At 40.8% G+C, this 21,168-nt stretch overlaps 2 protein-coding genes across 3 annotated transcripts in view; both read right to left on the reverse strand.

Moving 5' to 3' along the window:
• PHF10 (PHD finger protein 10) overlaps window positions 1-11,170 on the reverse strand; it is a 31,132-nt gene extending 19,962 nt beyond the window's left edge. Inside the window, exons 1-7 of one of the 2 annotated variants that reach the window (XM_015415406.1) lie at window positions 11,095-11,170; window positions 8,856-8,962; window positions 8,045-8,175; window positions 7,133-7,210; window positions 5,471-5,604; window positions 5,201-5,350; window positions 2,786-2,895 (exon numbers count right to left, since the gene is read on the reverse strand). In XM_015415406.1, coding sequence (XP_015270892.1) covers window positions 2,786-2,895; window positions 5,201-5,350; window positions 5,471-5,604; window positions 7,133-7,210; window positions 8,045-8,175; window positions 8,856-8,962; window positions 11,095-11,163 — 779 coding nt within the window. In that variant the 5' untranslated portion in view covers window positions 11,164-11,170. Of the gene's footprint in view, window positions 1-2,785; window positions 2,896-5,200; window positions 5,351-5,470; window positions 5,605-7,132; window positions 7,217-8,044; window positions 8,176-8,855; window positions 8,963-11,094 lie in introns of both variants that reach the window. The other variant, XM_015415404.1, reaches the window with a different exon arrangement.
• Window positions 11,171-15,277: 4,107 nt separating this feature from the next.
• TCTE3 (t-complex-associated-testis-expressed 3) overlaps window positions 15,278-21,168 on the reverse strand; it is a 13,272-nt gene continuing 7,381 nt past the window's right edge. Inside the window, exon 4 of the mRNA XM_015415399.1 lies at window positions 15,278-15,388. Coding sequence (XP_015270885.1) covers window positions 15,278-15,388 — 111 coding nt within the window. The remainder of the gene's footprint in view (window positions 15,389-21,168) is intronic.

Genomic DNA, 21,168 nt, shown 5'->3' on the forward strand with positions numbered 1-21,168 from the left:
TATATAAATTATATATAAATCTTATATAAATTATATCAGGCATCAATTATATTGGAAGGATACAGAGTGAATGGTCGGAGGTGGAGTGGCTCTGTATGTCAGAGGGGGTATACAGTCCAGTAAGATTGAGAATGTAAGAGAAATTGATTTGCTTACAGAAATGCTATGGGTGGAAATAGTGTGCCCAAAAGGAAGTTTAACTCTGGGAGTTTGTTATCAGCCACCACATCAAAGGTTAGAGGATAATTTAAGAATAGCAAAAGAATTAAGGAAAGCAGGTAGTAAAAAAAATCTGTGTTATAATAGGTGGTTTTAATTACCCACACATTGATTGGGTCAATATGAGTTCAAGTCAGGAAAAAGAGATTGGGTTTTTAGATACTCTCAGGACTGTACCATGAAGCAGACAGTCACAGAACAGAAACAATCCTGGACTTGGTTATAAGTAATGCCCAAGACCTGGTGAAAAATGTAAATATGAGAGCACCAGTTGGGAACACTGACCATAACATTATTAGGTTCAACATTTATGTAAATAGTGAGTTGTCCAAAAAGACCAACACAACTACTTTTAACTTTAGAAGGGGTAACTTCTCTCAAATAAGGGGGCTTGGGAAGAAGAAACTGAAAGAAAAGGTAAGGAGGGTCAAATGCCTTTGGGAAGCTTGGAGATATAAACTATAATCCCTTCAGATAAAATGTATACCACAGGTTAGGAAAGGTACAAATAGGTATAAAATAGGTCATTGAGAGCACTAAAAAAGGCCTGTAAGGTTTAAGGCATTTAAACTGATGGCACCTGGTTTTGGACACTGTGACCAAGGCCGTAGCTAACACGGGGCATACAGGGCGCCACCACCGCCCCCTGAATTCATGCACGCTCTTCTCTTGGTCCCCGCACCCCTTCCAGGAGCAGGCCACGCACAGAGCAGCTGAGGAGAGAGCCAGCTGGCCTGCCCTGGTCTTGCTCGCATGTGGAGGCAGCAGAGAGCGGGCCACCCCCGCTGGCTCTTCTACTGGTGTGCTCAGCTCAGGCCTTTCTGCTGCTCCCACCAGCTCTGAAGGTCTGGTGGCTTCTTCTGTTAAATGGGGGGATCGGCCAGGGCAAGGGGAGCGGTGGCACAGTGGGTAGTTTGGTGTAGTGGTTTGGTGTAGTGGTTAAGTGCGCGGACTCTAATCTGGGAGAACCGGGTTTGATTCCCCACTCCTCCACTTGTACCTGGGCTGGATGACCTTGGGCAAGCTGTAGTTTTGATAAGAGCTGTTCTTGAAAAAGAGCAGTTTCTGTCAGAGCTCTCTCAGCCCCACCTACCTCACAGGGTGTCTGTTGTGGGGAGGGGGAGGGAAAGGAATTTGTAAGCCGCTCTGAGACACCTTTGGGTAGTGAAGGGCAGGGTATGAATCCAATCTCTTCTTCTTCTTCTTCTATATCCCACAGTCTTAACATCTGAACTGTGTTAGTTCGAGCCCCACGCTGGTGTGAGCAGCCAGCCTGTTGTCCCCAGCACATCGTCCACCCAGCGATTCGAAAGCTTCGGCGAGTAGATAAAATGGGAACCACTCCTTAGAGAGGGTGGGCACACCTATCTCCCTTGTGGGAGGGTGTTAGCTGACGGTCGGGACGTCCGGGTCATGGTTCAGAAAAGGCGGAAGAACTTCTTGGCTACAAAAATCCCTGCAGTTGATATTTCCGGCCAGGCAGTGGCAGTGTGGCGATTTGACATACGGGTCCTGAAGCCTGGTTGACAAGCAGCCTTTTGGAAAATGACTGAGCCAAGCCAGAAGACGTTTACACCATGCATTGACAGCGTGTGCATTTAAATGAATATATGTTGTCTTCCCTATCCCCGATGAACATTGTTAGTCCCCTGTCTAAAATGTGTAACTGTACATCGCTTTGAGCCCACTGGGGAAAGCGATTAATAAATTGAAAGTATTATTATTATTATGGCACCCTTTTTGATCTCATCCAGTCCATGCATGGGGTGCCAAGACTGTCTTGCACTTGGGCACATTTTTCACAAAGCCTCGGGAATCTTGTGCAAAGCCCTTGCTGACCGAGGAAGCCGCTGATTTTGGGAGGACTGCAGCCCGAGTGCCCTTGGCAAGAGCCACTTACTGGGTGCAGCCCCACCTTGCACTGAGAGGAAAGTTTTCTTCTGATCCATGGGGCCTTCCTCTCTTCTTACTGAGCCTTCCTCTCTTAACTTTTGTTCCCCCCCCCCTTTCCCATTTGCGATGCACAACTGTTTTCCAGTTCACAAAGGATACATATGTGGCTTTCTGCTGGCATCCTGCATGGAATCATTGGAGGGAAGCACTGGAAGAAGATGGGGTTGGGGACAGCGGCAGTTGTTCAGTAGGGAGGGAATGCGCTCTGCAGATGCCGAGATGGGGAGGGGCTAGGAAAGCACTCTCCTATTCCTATTTTATTTATTGTGACGTCAAAGGTGATGCCATGACCCCCAGTGCCCCCTTACCAAATATCATCTACCTATGGGGCTGTGTGTGCCACAGAGTGTTGGACTATATGGGCCATTGGCCTGATCCAACATATCTTCTCTTATGCTCTTATGTCATCCTGGACCATGCATCTGATCTGGCATAGCAGCACTCTAGTATTATGCTCTTTATAAATTCTGTTTGCCAAGCTAGTACACCATGAATATTTCATACCTTTAAATTCTTGTTTCAAGTCAAGTTCCATTTGCAATTTCTACAAATTATACTTTACTAATGAAAGCAGATTTCTCAGCACAACCTTATCTCATTACTTTTACCATACCTTTTGTAGTACTCTTGAAACTGGCCTGGGATAAGAGCCACTGGATAAGGGCTAACTTTTGTCCGTTCAGTAGGTAAGATTTTATATTTTCCTTGAGGTACCTGAATAACCTGCATTAACACAAAAAGCAAGGAATTTATATCCCACAGCAATTTTATGAACAGATTTGCTTTTTCTGTATGATCAAGTATTTATTACTGAATAGGGACCATGCCCAGCCACAATACCATGAGACTTCAGCAATGTGCATGCAGATTCAATTCCCACAATTCTCTCTCCTCTACTCCCCCTACCCCAACCCAAGATGGACTACACAGATGCTGACTGAAAATTCTGTTACACAGTAGAACATTATGATCCTATTCCTGCTCCCCACATGCAAAGTAACACTACCCGAAGTGCAGATGTATGCACATATGCTCTAGATCATATTAATTTGGCACTGGTTTTTACTTATTTTATGATTTTAAATGTTTTTAAATTGTGCAAATGTTTTAATGTTTTTATGTGTACACCTTGGGGACCCTGATCAGGTGGAAAGGCAGGATAAAAATGTGTGAAATAAATAAATAAAGCTGCTTGAGGGTTGACTGATCATCTTGTTCTAGAGGCTGCACTCCCCCAAAACTTCAGATTACTACTGAATCCTGGCCTACATTTGGACACTGTAGTCCCTTGTGGCATGTAGTGCCTTTTAACTTTGGCTGATACTCCAGCTATTGTTATTAATCAAAAAGTGTGACCTAGCAACAGTGGTCTGTGGTTTGACTACATCCAGGTCAGATTACTATAATTTGCTGTAGGCCAGGGCTGCCTTTTAAAACAGTACAGAAACTTCAACTTGTACAAAATGCTGCAGCCAGGCTACTGTCAGGGGCAGAATAAAGAGATTGTATCACCTTGGTGCTGAAGGAGCTGCTCTGGCTGCACATTCATTTCTGGACACAACTCAAAGTGATGGTTCCTAACTGTAAAGCCCTAAATAGTCTGGGCCCCAAGTGCCTAAAGGACTGCCTCCTTCCATATTGTCCAGCCTGCCAGTTAAAATCTGCCTCACAAGCCCTGCTCTCCATGACCCCCCCTTGGAATGTCACAGCCAGGCAACCAGCCAGGAGACATGGTGGGCTGGGAAATGGGGAGGGGGGGCATCACTGGAGAACACACAGAATACCAGTCCTCTCTAGGGATCACTGGGAATGCTATGGTAAAACTGTTGAGTTTCTAGCAACTCCTAGACAGGATTCATTCCTTTCCAGGTTTTCTTTGGATGTAACATCACAGCATTGCCCTTTTTATTTTCTCCTGTGACTATTTAGAGTGGCAACAGGAAACTGGAGCTATGGGCAGGGAACCTGTCCCCACCGGGGCTTGGCAACCCTAGCACTCCATCTTCAAAGGTGAAGTGGGTGGCAATCAGAGAGAGAGCTTTTTCAGTAGTGGCACCTCACTTATGGAATTTCCGTTCCTCTTTGAGTCTTGCCTGGCACCTACATTGCTCTCTTTTTGGCACAAGGCCAAAATGTTTCTGCTAACCTAGGCTTAATTTTGAAGTAAGGGGTTGCTTTTAAAAAAAACATTTAGTATGTGTTTGCTCTGGTGACTTATTTTAAGCTACTCAGTGGTCTATATTGTTATGCTGTGACTGGGTTTTCAATGCTGGAATATAATTAATATGTGTTAATGTTTTATTTTTATTATTATTTTTATTTTGTAAACTATCTCAGGCATGTTCCCTGGAGAGCCAGCATAGAAATTTTCTAAATAAGTAAGTAATGCTCCAATGCTGGAAGTATTTGTAGTGTGAAGTTCCATCCCATGTACAACATCTCTGAATACTGAGCAAGAGGAAGAATCTAAGAATTAGAGCCATGAGAATTACATTCTTAGGCAAGAAGGACAGGTAATGTCCTTCTTAGAATGTTGAAATGCTTAGAGCTTTCAGCCGCATATGTGAGATTCAGCCTTTATTCACAGAATATGGCTTCTTGCACTTTTAAATTAGAGCTGCATATAAAATAAAATGTAAAGAATCTATGTTTAATTAAAATGCATTATTGTCCTGAAATGTGAAGGGAAATATTGTTTTAATGTTCACTTTTTTCAGAGCAAAGAAAAAACAATGGCAAATGCATTAATACTGCATTATTCTGTATACAGACCACAAAGACTAGGCTAGAAGATATCTTTGATCTGAGACCTTTGTCAATTCCCTGATCAACCAAGAACAAGCAAGATAGCAAAGTGGATTGAAAATAATGGTAAACCGTAGCTCCTTAGAAGCACTAAACTCAATTTTAACAAGGAATGCTAGCCAGGAAAAACACCAAAAAAAACCCCCACAAAAAACCCAAGATCTTTACTACAAACAAAAACACTGTCTATAGTAATTTGAGCAAATAAGTTAAGCAATCCTACATGTGTCTGTAAATCAAAATAGGCCCTTCTTTCTTCCATTCGTTCACGGTTTAAGTTACTGTTAAACTCAGCAGCTTTCTTGGCAGCTTTCTTAATATATTCTGGAACTTTACTTGCTTCGACTTTTTGCGTGTTCTGCTGTTGCATTTGCTGAAAGAAAAACGTTTTCATTAATTCACAAGCTACAGATGTTTTATGCTTCAAAAGCCATTCTGTGTAATTCTGGGGTTTTTTTTAATGTCATCAAATAAAATTTGAGAGAATACTTACAGAATACTCTTTATAGTGATCGGTTATTCGCTGACGTTCTTTTTCTTGAAGTATGACAGAATACTCAGCATGTTTGGCAGGGTATTCTTTAATCATCAGATCAATTACTTCATCACTTCGTAAGGCTGTTAGACCTAAATAACACCAAGGAGTTTTGCAGTTGATTAATTAAAAAAGAATTTGACAAAGAGGCAAAATAAAGGCTTCTGGGCTTTAATCCATTTATTTGTTTAAATCTATATATCATTCTACTTTAAAACATGAGTACAAGAGAAAACATATTTGGTGACTGCATAAGGATCTAGCAAAATAAAGCTCGTGCCTCAGACATTATGTTCTGTAGCATGTTGGCCAAACTGACTGTCAGATGCAAACTGTCTTTAAGGCAGCCTCCCCCCCCCACCCAAAAAAACCAAAAAGCTGCAAAGGAAAGGGGATGATTGTGATGTTAGATTTCTGGAAAATTCTGAATTAGACATTTTTCTAGAAAATTATCTGATGCCCTAATTACAATGTAATCTGATTTAACATACTGACGTATTTAATGAACAAAATTTAATGAGTATTAATTATATGCCCCAACAGCAGCAAATACTTAATGGAGATACAGGATTAGGAAAAAATAAATCAAGTGTTTAAATGATACATTCAAACAAATTCAAACTTTATGTGGGAATTATTTTTATCGCTTAAATGTAACAATAAACCCCCCACAGCACTCAAAACCACTGACATACTAATTATTTTTATCGCTTAAATGTAACAATAAAACCCCACAGCACTCAAAACCACTGACATACTAATTTTTGCGCACCTAACAAACTGCATCATATGCTTTTGACTCATCTATTACAACAGAATTTACCTCCATGGATATTACTAGAATACATATTTTCCCTTTCAATGTTCAATGTATCATTTGCATTACTGGTTAATTTTATATCAGAATGGTAATTATCTTTTTTACCATGTGACAAAAGGCATAAATAAGCATTTTAGCTCTGATGTTGATCACACCAGCACACTAATTAGATGAATTCATGACTTAATTTTTATTTGGATTATTGTACATATTTGTTATTGTATCCCTTATTCCAGCTCCTGTTTTCAAATCAACAAACAAAATACATCTCGCAAAAAAATTCCTAAGGATAATCGCCTGAATAACATTAATTAGAACTTTGAAACTGCCATGCTTATGAAGTATTGTATTGGGATAGGCATTCTGATTAACTTTATGAAACATTAGATTTGCATAAAATTCGATTTTCTACCCCAACTCTCTGGGCCTGATGTGAAGAAGAAAAACAACAGCAGGAAGGTAGAATAGACAATTAACCCTTTCCCTGCTTCTTTTTTCTACTTCAAATCCCTGCAAAGCCCCCCCCCCCAGTTTCTGAGATCCAAACGTTAAGGTAAATGCACATCTAGAAGGTGGGATAGCCCCCTTGAAGTGACAGAATATAACTGTTCTCTGGATCCTTGCTATTAGAATGATTAAGCCGCTCTACAATTATTTAAAACATATTAAGTTGCTCAAATAAAATTTTTACATCCTTAAAGCAATTTTACTATTAAAAGCTATATATCAAAAATATTCCTGCTCACAACTTCACTTTAGCCTCCTCAGACTGTTTAAATACTACATTAAAAATGTCTTACCTAAGGTGCACTGTGTTTCTGTAATCACATTTAACTCTCTGAGGTAGAGTTTCTCTTTGTGAGATAAATCTCGTCTTTCTAAATCTCCAGGAAAAGAGAAGAAAAGTAGCAAAAAAAAGGTGTAATGGCTTTTTACAACTTCTTCAAAACATTTAAATATCGTTGCATTAAAATTAGATTTCACGCAAGAGTTTGCATTAAAAAACTATTAGTCATACTAAAAATATTTCAAAATGTTTGGAGTCTTGATAATAATGTCAACTGATTTCCACAGAATTTACTTTGAAGTGTTAGCAACCTTAGAAATCTTATAAAAGACAAAAATAATGAATCATCAGTTTTAATACATAAATCCACAACCTCTTTTGCTGTCAAGGGAAGCAATATTAAAAAAGCTGGAAATATCATAATTAAATTATGAAACCAACTAAATGAGACACAACAACAGAATATCAGTAAACCGCTCTCCTGGGGGGGGGGTTCCTAAGTCATTAATAGCACCACTAATAGTAGCTAGATCTAGATCAGAACCTATGGTGTGTGAGTAGGGGAGAGCTTAATCCTTTCCCTTTTGCCTATCACCCCTCACTCCAAACTATTTTCCCCAATGGAGGAAACAACCATTTGGTGCCTGTACCATTCCACTACGGAACAAATGGCAACTGGGTGGAAGGAGAGATGATGTTGATCACAACTGACTGAATAGCTACACAAAAATGGTGGTTTGCCTCAAACCTAATCTCTAGTGGCTGAACTCAGAGGCACTAACTCTCTACCAGCCATCTAGTCCTGTAAAAGTGCATTTTGGCTTAACTGTGTATTAAACATTCTAAATGTATTAAAATACTAATTTGTAAACATTTTGTAAACTAATTAATTTGCAATATTCACATAAGCCTTTAACATGAATACCTGGATATTTTCGCTTAAAGGAGGTCACACCCAAGTATTCACTGACTTGTTCTTGAAGCATGTAGTATTCTCCGGTCTCATCAGGTGGCCATTTGTATTCTATAAGATTTTCAGCTGGAAAGTAGCTAAAGCTAAACAAAAAAGATCAAAACTTGAAAACAGTCAGTTTTTAAAGGACCACCAATTGTCATCGGGGAGCACAAGGACAGCACTTAGTTTGCCATTTCTGCTTTATTCACTAACAGCTTAGGGATACAGCAATACTCGGGCTGGCTGCCTTGAACACATTAATAGAAAGATGAAATAATATTTATAAATAAATAAAAGAGGAATGAAAATTCAGCAGCCTAACATTTCATCCATGTGCAGTTTCAGATACTCTGTACTAGAATGCTGCCCTGTATTATGCATAAACTCACCTTAAAGAGTGCTGTATGTTAAAATGTACTATTTTTAGCCCAATCTACTCATCAAGATGTCTTCAACTATATTTGTACCAAATTTCAGTATTCTACCTGGTATTGAAATAGCTTCACTATATCTAAGTACAATTTCTGAAGAAAAGAAGTCTGGTTAATTTCAAGGAACAGAAGTACAAGACTTTTAGATGTTTCTAGTGGCCTACTTTGTCTAAGTATACACCAAATTCAGAGCTCTAGTTCACAGAAAAGTACCCTAGCAGTTTCAACACCCTCTTGACTAAGCAAATCAGCAAGGCCCAAGTATGTGTACAGATATTTAAATAACCAAACAGTAATCAGAAAGAGCATAGATGATATCATTCTAGAGAATGATATTAAAAACGCATTACCTAAGATCTTGACTTGAGGTTTCACAGCTTCGTGAGCTGTCCCCAGAGCCCATTCGTCGTCTTTTAGAAGGTTGGCTGCCATCATTTGAATTTTCTTCTGTGTCATCCTGAGACAAGACAAAAATGCCATATGTTAATGCACAGAACTCCAAGGACCTTCAGCACAAAAACTTCTACCCAAGTTATCTGTCCTAGGTTTGATGCTGTTGGGAAGCACATTCCCCTCCATCCCCCTTCCCCACAGCATCATGGTACATTCCTGCACCTTCTGGATTTTCCTCAACTTTTCTACAATCCTTCCCAAACCAGCCTTGCCACAAAGTTTTGTAAAAGCCTGGATAGCTGCTCCTGTGTTGGAAAGTTCAGATTTTCCTAGTCCTGCCCACAAGGCAACTATTCTCCCTGCTACAGGTGGAGGGCAGGCTTTTTATTATTATTTTTAATTGACAACTGAATATTATTATAGCAGTCAAGTTCTCTGAATCCCCAGCTTTCATTTTCATTTTTAAATGCCCTTCCACTTATACCTCTGTATCAAAAGAGACTATAGACTTGCTTTTTAAACCAATGAACGTAGGGAATTCACTGAACCTAACAGATAGATTGCTATAATGATATTCAATTGACAATGCAAAAAAAAAAAAATGGAAAAGGCCCCAGGAGCTGAGGGGAAGGGAGAATGGCTACTGCTGGGGGACCAAGACAAGGAAGGGGGGGGGGGGGAGCCTGCCATGTAGAAGCCTCATTGCCACTGTCCTGCCATCAGCAACAGAGAAACTACACAAGACTATCCCCATGTATAAAACACCATACTCATCACAGACCTGAAAGAAAAATGTTAATATTACAGTTATGCATTTCATGGCCCAGAACAGCACATGCTCTATACAGAACTGGATACCTGAATCTAAAACCTTGCTCTAGCAGCTATGTGCACTCAGATATTGGTTGCTGTTAAACAGGGTTACCAGATGTCCTCTTTTGAAAAAGCAAAGTTTTTTTTTGTGTGTGTCAGTCCTCTTTGGAGCTCTTTTTAAAAACTGATGAAAATGTCCTCTTTTAGAGTTGGAAGGTTTGGAAATATTCCTAGTTAGTAGCAATTATCACAGCTTAAATAGTAGGGGTACTTAAAATGAGATTTGTCATAGCGATCACTTGTTTGTAGTAGTCAGTTGGGAAATATAGTCTCTTTTTTGCTTTTTCAAAATATGGTAACCCTATACTAAAGGGATTCATTGTCACCTCCCTTTACAGGATCAAAATAACCACCAATGAAGCAGCATGCAGACAAGAGTGGTACCCTTTCAGTCTTGCACTATCACAAAGGGTGTTACACTTGCTTGAATCACACTCAGCAGCTGAGGCAAGAAATCCTGCAGTACATATCTCTAACACTGCATGATATAGCCAACGGAATGTCTTTGGTGAGAGTGACAGGGAATCATACTGCTGCAGAGAATCTGAATGAAGCTGTACTCCTAAGTTTATTTATTTTACTGCATTTATACCCCGCCCTCCCCGCGAATGGGCTCAGGACGACTTACATAAGGCACATAGTGCATACAATATAAAAAGATAAAATTCAATTCCATCGGATGCAGGACTAGAAAACTCCCAACAGCTTGTACATCTACTTCAAATACTTCCAGTATACTTCCAGCTAAAGTATACTAACGGGAATTACTTCCCAGCAAACAAAGATAGCAATCATAGCTCACGGATCTTCTATCCATACTGAAACCCCATAAGCAACACTTAGTCACATTCCCAGTGAGACCAAGAAACACAACCCAAGATGACGAGCGGAAAGCTCAGTTCTCAGCAGGAGCTAGGGCCACTAACAGCAGTGAACAGATTTAGCTCACACCTCAGTGGTCTCTCCCAACACATCCCTTTAACTTCCCTAAAGATATGAGTGGTCGTCTGAAAGGTGTGGGTATGCACGACACCCAAAGTTGAACCCAAGGTCAGTTCAGAGGCGTTAAGTTCAGGCAAAGTATAGCCGCCTAAGAAGAGCCCTTTCTGGGGGCTCCTTGCAGCATCTCAGGATTCTGGCGGAGTTCCCCGGCCCGGCACTACCTTCACTAGAAGCCCGAGGAAAGGGGAGGCGACGCTTCTCCTTTCCCCTCCGCAGCGGCGACTCCGCTCCCGGGCTTCTTCCTTCACGTTAGTTATTCACCTGTCTTACGCCCTACCGTTCCCAAGCACCACCGGGAAAGGAATCTTCGCTCTCCCTCACCTTTAAAGACTGGGCTCCAGGCGTGGCCGGGTCGCTGTCACACACCCGAGGGGACAAAACGGCCGCCATCGCCGGCAACGGGTGGGCGGAGCGAAAGACCATCTCTCTTCCCCTGCCGGTCTGGCACAGTCCCATCTCTCCCGGGGAACAGCGCCACCTGCGGGTGTGGAGATAGTAGCGCAGCTCGTTTTCCAAGCCATTTCTGTCTTCGGATGCCAGAGGACCAACAAAGAAGGGGCGCCCGATCAGCCCGTCCCCTAACGTCTGATGGAAGTTAATAGTACTAGTGGGTATACTTTAAAAGTCCCGAAGAGTTGGAAGTATGAGAAACAAGGAACTTCATTATTCAATGTGCCTCAGTCTTAGGCGCATTCTGCCATCTTTTGTGGATGCACGTATTTCTGATTCTGGGACACATAGCTTAATATCACTCAACATGTCGAATACGTTTCCCTCACCCACAAAATAGCTACTGCCCACGTCACGCATTTGCAATTACATTGGGTTTCCAAGTCAAGGACTGAAATTTGTTAGGAATTGAATAACAACCAGCTGAAATTAAATACTGTCCAGGGCAATATTTATGGCATTCTAACCCAGCAATTCTTTTAAATGCTAGTCTAAACTCCTTCTCAGTTTAGAGCCAGTTTTGTGTAGTGGTTAGGAGTGTGGTCTCCAATCTGGGAGAACCGGGTTTGATTCCCCACTCCTCTACATGCTTGGGTCAGTCATACGTTCTTTCAGAGCTGTTCTTTCAGTCGCACCTATGACCTACCTCACAGGGTGTCTCTTGAGGGGAGGGGAAGGGAAAGAAGATTGTAAGCTGCTCTGAGACTCCTTCGGGTAGAGAAGGGCAGGGTATAAATTCAATCTCTTCTTCTTTTTCAGTAATACATAGCACCCATTCAAACACTTCAGTATGAAGCTGCAAATTTGCCTTCCACTCTATGGAAAACCAGGACACAATAACACAACCATGTCCTCCTCTATTAGCTCAACACTATGGCATGCAGAACACAAGAAGGATGGGGGAAAACACAGCAACAGCATGTTCAGGTATAAGGAAGCCCTACAAATGTATGAGCTTCCTCCAGAATTGCATTCCCTTTTGTCAAATAAAAGTTACCTCCTTACAGTGAAAAGTTTCAGCTGACAATTTCCACACCTTAAGGCTCTATTAAAGGGACAGGAAGGACAAACAGTATTGTGGTTGGAGTCTAGGACAGACCTCCTGACCAGGATGAGGAGGTTGATGCTGCCCTTCTTGAACAGCTTGACAGGGTATCCAAACAACATGACCTGGTAGTTATGGGTGACCAACTTCCCTGATGTGTGCTTGGGAGATAAAATCTGCAAAGCGTCCAGTCATGCAACTTCCTGACCTGTCTGGATGACAACTTCTTTTATCAAATGGTGGAGGAAGCTACGAGGGGCTCGGCCATACTTGACTTAATACTGACCAACAGACAAGAGACTGTAGAATGGGTGAAGGTGGTGGGGACCTTAGGGGGAAGTGACCATGTCCTATTAGAATTCCTTTTGCTGTGGGGGGGCCAAGCAAGTTCGTAACCACACATGTAAGTTAGAGTTCAGTAAGGCAGACTTTAATAAACTGAGAGGTATGATGAGAATCATTCCATGGGCAAGACTGTTGGAAGGGAAAGGAGCAAGTGAAGGGTGGGCTCTCCTAAAACAAGAGCTCGTGCAAGCTCAAGCTGTTGCTATTTCAACGAGAAGGATACATGGTAGGGGATCCAAGAAGCCAATGTGGTTGAACAGAGAACTGCGTGATGTGCTAAGGGAGAAAAAGGAAATGTTCAAGAAATGGAGGAAAGACATACCTCTAAAGAAGAGTATCTGCAGGTTGCTAGGCACTGTAGATCAGCCATCAGAGAGGCCAAAACTCACAGTGGTCAGGGAGGCTCGCTACAACAAGAAACTCTTCTTCAGATATGTGAGGTGTAAATGCAAGACAAAAGAGGTGATGGGCCCACTGTTGGGTGAAAATGAAGAAACTCTGACGGAGGACAGAGAGAAAGCAGAAAGATTCAATGCCTATTTTGCCTCAGTTTTTTCCCTGAAGAAGAAAACAGGCTCATCTAGAGATAGTAGTAGGCAAGTCATAGAATCTGGGCTGCTGGTTGACATGGACAGAGAGGCAGTGGAGAGGCATTTGGCTACATTGAATAAGTACAGATCCCCCAGGCTAGATGGTATGCACCCAAGAGTGCTCAAAGAACTTTCTAGAGAGCTTGCAGAGCCTTTGTCCATCATCTTCCAGACTCCTTGGCAGATGGGAGACATGCCACAAGAGTGGAGGAGGGCAGATATTATCCCAATTTTCAAAAACGGGAGGAGGGATGACCCATGAAACTACAGGCCAGTCAGTCTGACCTCTATCCCAGGTAAGATACTGGAGCAGATTTTAAAGAGATTGATCTGCGAGCATCGAAAGGATAATGTAGTGATCTGGGGAAATCAGCATGGATTTGACCCCAACAGGTCCTGCCAGACCAACCTCATTTCCTTCTTTGACTGAGTGAAAAGCTTACTGGATCAAGGGAATGCTGTTCATGTTGTTTACCTGGATTTCAGTAAAGCTGTTTTTTTTTTAATGCTTTATTTGCTCCCCTAAAGAGGGGAGATATTTCGCTTAAAATTAGAAATAGAACAAAGAAAAGAAGTGAGTGGTGTTAGTATTATGTTAATTTGTTAAACTTTTTAAAGTAAATCAGAGCATCCATAATTTCTTCCATCGTCGAAGCTTCTTCTTTTCTTCTATTATTTTTAAACAAGGCAATTAGTATATTAGTATTGTCCTTCTGGTATCAGTTTTCTCTTCCAAAATAAAGTCCATTAAAAAGCGAAAAAGATAAACAACTTTTAAACTTTGGGATTCTTCCCATTTTTCCCTCTCAGGTTGTATTTTGAACTCGTCGCTCCTCTTTCTTCCTCGTCCTTCACCTCTCCCTCCGAGCTGCTGTCTTCTACGCTTAACGTCAACATCCATTTGGCTAGTTCTGCACCTTCTTCTTTACTGGCGTGCTTTTTCAAGAAGTCTTGAGCTTTGAAGATGGAGTCTATTTTTTCTCTTTTGTCCTTAAACTTGAAAACCAGTCCTTCGGGCACCAACCATTTATAATTCGTTTGGTGTTTTTGTAAGAAAGTGGTCAATTGGGAGGATCAGCGAACACACCAGAAGATATAGAATTCAACGAGATCTGAACAGGCTGGAAAAGTGGGCAGATGTGAACAAGATGCAATTTAACAAGGATAAGTGCCAAGTTTCTACATCTGGGTAACAAAAATGAGGAACACACATACTGGATACGGGATACACTTCTGAGTAACAGTATGTGTGAACAAGGTCTTGGGGTAAGGGTGGACTGAAAGTTAAATATGAGCAGCCAGCCTTCAAAAGAATTCTACTTTTTCCTCCCACCATGTGTTCTGCCTCCTCACAAAAGGACAGAGATCCTCTGTCTAGCTAACAGACTTCTTCCCATCTTTACTTAGTGGAAAGTCACCAGCTAAAACCCTACAAAGTTCCTGCTACCTCCACTGAATACATGCTGCTTCCCCAGGCAAGTAACAGGTCAATGGTTTTCTGGACTATAGCTATTAATGTATGAATTATCCCACTAACATCCAGAGACTGAAATTTAGAAGGAAACACTTGGGTTTTTTTGCCTGCCTGTAAAGGTAATTTTAGAGTAGCCTAGCTGAGCAAGCACAATGTACAAAATCAGTATTCACCTTACAAAGTTGTACACTTTTATACGTATATCTTGGGTGACATACCATTTCACCACAATGCTTTCCACTGCAAGTCCTGGGATAGCCATGAGTCCTTTCTCACTTTGAAGCATATACTTGTACATACATGGAAGAACAAAAACTGAAAAGAATGAAAACTGAAAATATTTGCAAAGCCCACAAAAGAGAAATAGCCAGAATAGATGTTAATTTGGATATTGCTGCTGCAGTCTGAAAAGGCTCAAGAAGCAAGGGATGCCAGTAGTGCCCAATTCACTGCAAAGACTTCTTGCAAATGAGTATCATTCAAACAGCCTTGGGGGGGGGGGGGATGGACGGAACGGACTACCACACTTCTATTTCAGCAAATAAACTATTGCAGAGATTCATAATAACGTATTGTTATAGTATATTTGTTTTCAGGAAGTTATTCATAATAACCAGCAATTATCAAAGCCACTGTAACATAGTTCTCAGTTTCATGTAGGGCTGAAACCCAGTTATCCCTTGCGTCATCCCAGACCCATCGGCTGGCAATCTAGAAGAGAAAAGCACACAATATTGATTACTTAGCTCAAACACAACTTGACAAACTAGCAAACACAACCAAGCATAAACTGCTGCTTTACAATAACACTGAAATACCTTTTTAGTGAAAATTATTTCCTATTTAAATTTGCAGTACAATTACAAGAAACTACGTAATTTTTGTTTGTCTTCATATTGTTTTGTAAGAGCTTGAAAAGTCTAACCACCACCATCTTTAATGTTTAGCATTTTCCAGTGTTTTCATTCTAATGTATTTTAATTTTATTTTTAAATATACTGTACAAATTTCAAATCCCAGTAAGCAGATTCACATAAAGATACATATCTTATTTACATTTCAATAATCCATGTTTCATTTTTAAGCCTTTATTTAGTCTTAGCCGATGTTTGAATTCCCTTTATTAATTTTATGAGGCTTTGGGGTACACAAAATCTACCAACATCCACATCTATAATTCTAGTAAAATCTTTTCCAATCATGACTTCACCTTCAGCAAAACTTTTCAAGAGATCGAATAATTCCTTAAAAATACACCATATAGTAACTAAGTGCATACGTATTAACTCATCTAAATTTTAATCCCTGAAGACTTCCTTTTTTTCTTTAGATACCTTGCACCTTCATCTGCTTTGAATTTACGTACTCTAAAATGAAGGTTGAGGTTCCAAAAAGTTGCAACATGCCTCTTTTTAAACTTAGCTAGTGAACTATATATTGTGTCTAGAAATTTCTCATAATTTCCCTTTATATGAGTTTCTTGAATTATTAGCAGAGCAATCCTGGGGTGGGGTGGGGGATCGGTATAAGGAGCCGACTGACCCCAATGTTGGCGTAACTTGGATATACACCAGTATAAGAGGTATTTATGCCAGCAGAGGGCACGAGTGGTGCACAATGAACTTGCACTGGAAAGTTCACACACTGGCAGAGTGATGGCACAAACCTAGGGTTGCCAAGTGTATCTTTGCCAGGACCGAGGGGCTCCCGGCCAGCGTCTTGTGTGCGCGCGCTGCACACACATCACCCAGAAGTGACGGGAGGACACCAGGCACGCTGGGGGCGAGGCCACGGCCATACAAGGGAAAACCATAGAGTTTTCCCTTGTATGGCCGTGGCCCTGCCCCCGGCGTGCCCGCATTACTTCCGAGTGACGCGCACGTCAGGGTGGAGTTCCCCCCCCGGGCCTGATCCGGCGCCGCCGGGGAACGGGCCTCTGGGGTGGGGTTTTCCCCGCCCCCCCGAGGGACTTGGGATCCCTACACAAACCCCAGCGTTGGCATAAATGTGGGTGTGCCAGGGGTGTGGCACCAGCCAGTCTGCACCCAAAGCATTTTCAGAGTGGGACCAACCCCAGAACAGGTGCAAAATTGTGCCAGCAAAAATGGCAGTGCAGCCCATTGGCAGCCATGGTAACTCCTTTTACACTAGCAATCAAATAAAAATTATTATAATGTGACTTATATTTATGGAACTTCATTGCTCATTCTGCAGCAAATATCTAATATATCTTGAATAGGTCAACAGTTTTAATTGAGCACTAACATACACATAACTCATGTTTAAAATGGAGCTATGATGTATACTTGTGTGCAAAGAGGGGGGCTGCAAGGGAGGGGAAACCATATTTTCCTGTATCTTCTACCATTCCATTCTGCATCTGGCACTCGCTCCACATTTTCTTAGAACTTGACCTGGTTCCCCCATACCTCGGAATATCTGTTTTTATCGCATTGCCTAGGATCCTGGTTTCTGCATTGGCTACCCATTAAACCCCCTGTCAGTTTGCCATCTATTTTGTTTCCAGTGCTCACTCCTGAATTGTATGCAGATTTTCCTGTGTCAGTAATCTCAGTAGTCATTAGCCACGTAGGAGATGCTTTGGATGGTGGATAGCACCTGACTGAGCCAAGTAATTCATGGTGAGGTGATAAATACAGAGGGGTAAATAGGGGCAAGTTAACTGACAGAGATCAATGAAGCCATGTCAAGTTGTCTTATTGTTCCCTTCGAATCGGAAGCGGAGGAAGAAAACGGTGCAGCTCAAAACCACATTCAGATACTCTGGGGCAACACTGTACTGACTGCAAAGTCACCCCTGAATGGCCATAAATCTATGCGGAAGTGTTGGGTGATAGTGAGATATTGAAAAAAAAATGGTATTTAGCGGAGATAAAATAGTCCAGCAGAGCCAGAGTAAAATAATTTCAGACTGACAGTCCATGTGTGATTAAAATATAAAGTTTTTACTAAATTCTAGCGTGGGAAGGGTAACTGCGATGAAAATAACAACAGAGCATAATCGGCTACATCCTTACTCTACAAAGACAAAACTAGAAGAGAGAGAGAGTATGGCTACTCTTCTTGTTCTTCAGAACGCCAAACAAAGACGGGAAGAGAAGCCATAAAATGGTAATACACCTTGACACTTTAGTCCCAATCAAATTCCTAGATCAGGGAAAAAATTCCTGGGGTTTCTACATCTAAAGAACATTGGTTACAGCTTCCGGTCAGAGTAAAATGGTGATTTGACGCACACTGTAATTGCTCAGGGTGGACGGTGGTTCCTTTAAACAGTTTGGACTGCAATTTGGTCCAACGCAGCTTCCCCCAGGCAGGGGGAATGACTGGCAGGCATCAAGACCCAAGAGAGAGTTGAGATTGGTGTGATTAAGTCTCGGAGGAGGCTTGTTTCACACTTTGATCCCCTCTCCCGAAGCGGGCGAGCGCATACAGCACTAAAGGAGCTAACCGAGCTGAAACGTCAGCTTAAAATCGTCATTTCCCGATCTCAAAGACTAAAAGAAAAGATTAAGACCAACGGAGACAGTGCAAAAACCTGAATTAACAAACAAGGTAACGAATACTATTCTACTTACCAGGAAGTGGAGATGTGCGCATGTTGAAACATCCGGATAAGAGATAACGAACTTTAAAAATACTTGAGTGAAAGTGGACTGAGAAAAAGTTGTGAATTGGAGCGAATTTACAGAAAAAAGGACATTGTTTAGCATTCCTGTGGCGGTGAGGGAGATAAGAAACAGAAACTCACGTTGGATGCGGAGGATTTTTATAGAGACTGGAAGGATTTAAAAGACTATTTGGAAAAATATGAAGACGCAAAAGACACATTATTTAGTTTTGATAATTACTAAAAGTAGAACCATTATGGAGACTGTAGAAAATGAGGAGTAAGAAAGACGGAGTGGACAGAAGTGTTACCTAGTGAAATATAAGAAATATTAAATGGAAATTGAATTTAGAAATAAGAAGCGCAGGAGGTCGAAGCACTGCGGGAAGCCATGTATAGGGGAGGGAAATGGGAGGGGGACGGATGTAACGAGGGTAAAAAGATATGGGACATAAGTTTTATTGTTGAACAGATGATGGATACTAAAATGTTATATTGGTTGACTTGATGTTATATCCAAATAAAGTTGTTGTTTTTTAAAAAAGAAAAGAAACAGAAACTCATGTTTAAAAGAGCGCAAGAAAGAAAGGGGGAGAAGAGCGGAAACAGACAAAGATGGTGGTGTTCTGGAAGTGACGCAGAGGGAGCATTGAAGAGGCGCAGAGAGGTGGCTGAACAGGACATCGGAGGACCGGAAGGAGATTGGCATGTAAAGAGACGGACTGGAAGGAGAAGGGGAAGAAGAAAGAGGGACACCGGAAACTAAGAAGAGGAGCAAACAAGTGGACGGACAGGAAGTGAAGGACAAAAGGATGCGCCCGACATTTTTGGGAGGACTGACTTTTAAAATTGAGACATTTGGCTGAGATTTGAATATAAATAGAAGAAAATAGTGTGATTCGATTAAGCGCATAAAAGACTACTGGACTGTGTAAGCAGATCGTTTGCAAGGTGAAGAGTTTTACTTTTTTTTAAATAACGGATCTAAGACAGAGACAGAGAGCTGGGTCGTGGTCGACTCCAAAGATGACTAAGGCTAAAGATAAAGATTGGCAAGCAGCAATGGAAGCTATGGAAAAAAATAATGATGGACGCTTTTCAACATATGGAAGAGGTTCATGAAAAAAAATATGGCAGCAATGAAAGAATTGGTAGTAGCAGAAGTTGCTGAACTTAAAAAAGAAGTGGGAGAATTTAAAAAAGAGTTCCAGAATTTAGCACAAAAATCTACTGAATTAGAGCAAAGAACACAAGATATAAACATGAAAGTGGATACAGTGATGAAAAAAAGTAAACGGATAGACACAATGATGGAATACAGGGCTATGCAGACCCATCTAAGATTGAGAAGGGTGGAGGAAAAAACGGAAGATGATATTCGTACCAGAGTGATCAAAGCCATTGCAGAATACTTACAAGAAGATGTGGAAGACTTTGAAGTTAATTTTGATCTGATTTACAGAGTGAACTCAGCTTATGCACAACAGAAGAATCTGCTGAGAGATGTGATTGTTCAGTTATTAACAAAAAGGTTGAAAGAGATTATCCTCAAGAAACAATTTACTGAACCACTGGAAATGGAAGGAAAGAAGATAATAATAATGAAAGAGCTTCCCAGAGCAATTATTCAAGACAGAAAGAAATATAAGAGACTGACAGACAAGCTGAAACAGCAGGGTATTAGATACAGATGGGAAATACCACAAGGAGTAAGCTTTACCTTTCAAAGTCAAAGACAGACGATTAAGACTGCAGAGCAGATGCTCAGATTTATGTTTGAGAACGAAAATAACTTTGGAGAAAAGTAATTAGACATCAAGATAGATTACAAATTGATATCATGGAATGTGAACGGATTTAATTCACCCAATAAAAGGAAAATTGTGAAACATTGGCTGGGAAAACAAAAGTGTAATGTGATTTGCTTGCAAGAAACTCATATCAAAAGACACGATTCAAAATATTTGGCTGCCAAACAATTAGGGGAAGAATTTTATTCTTTGGCTGAGAAAAAAACATAGAGGGACTGTGATATATATCAAAAAAGAATTGGAACGTAAAGAAATTTTCAAAGATAAAGAAGGGAGATATATTGCAGTGGAAATGACTATGCACCAAAAGAAAACCTTGATTGTGAATATTTATGCTCCGAATGGAGCAAAAGAAATTTTTTTTGATTTGACTCAAGAGTTGGACCAGGTTACATATGACCAAATTGTATTACTGGGAGACTTTAATGGTATGATTAACAATAAATTGGACAGAAAATCAAAGAAGTCAGATGAAAAGATAGGAAAGCTACCAAAAAAAAAATTTTAATGGTCAAGCATGAGAAATTGGAAGATGTGTGGAGGAAATGGAACCCTACAGCTAAAGACTTTACATTCTACTCAAATAGACATGACTCTTTTTCAAGGATTGACATGATTTGGGCGACTGGTGACCTAGCCTTAAAAACAGAAAGTTGACATTATACCGAAAGTAAATTCAGATCACAGCCCAATATTATGGATGTCCAGAGAAATGAAAAGAAAACCTAGATGGCGATTGAATGAAGATCTGTTAGATCAGCAGGAAATATCATTGAATAGCAGAGAAAAGAAAAAGAGACTAGAGCAACAAACTAACATACTGGAAAAACTTCGAGTGAAGGAAAAGGAACTGAAGAAAAGACCGGGGGAAAAGAAAATAATCAAGGAAATTCAAATTTTACAAGAGCAATTGAATTCATTGTTGAAGCAAGAAATTTATTGGAATTTGAAAAAAACTGCAACAAACATAATTTGAAGGGGCAAATAAACCAGGAAAATTCTTGATGTGGCAATTGAAGAAAAGATGGGAAAATAAAATAATAAACAAA

The sequence above is a fragment of the Gekko japonicus genome, unplaced genomic scaffold (genome assembly GCF_001447785.1).
Source record: "Gekko japonicus isolate JY-2015 unplaced genomic scaffold, Gekko_japonicus_V1.1 scaffold1194, whole genome shotgun sequence".
Lineage (NCBI taxonomy): Eukaryota > Metazoa > Chordata > Lepidosauria > Squamata > Gekkonidae > Gekko > Gekko japonicus.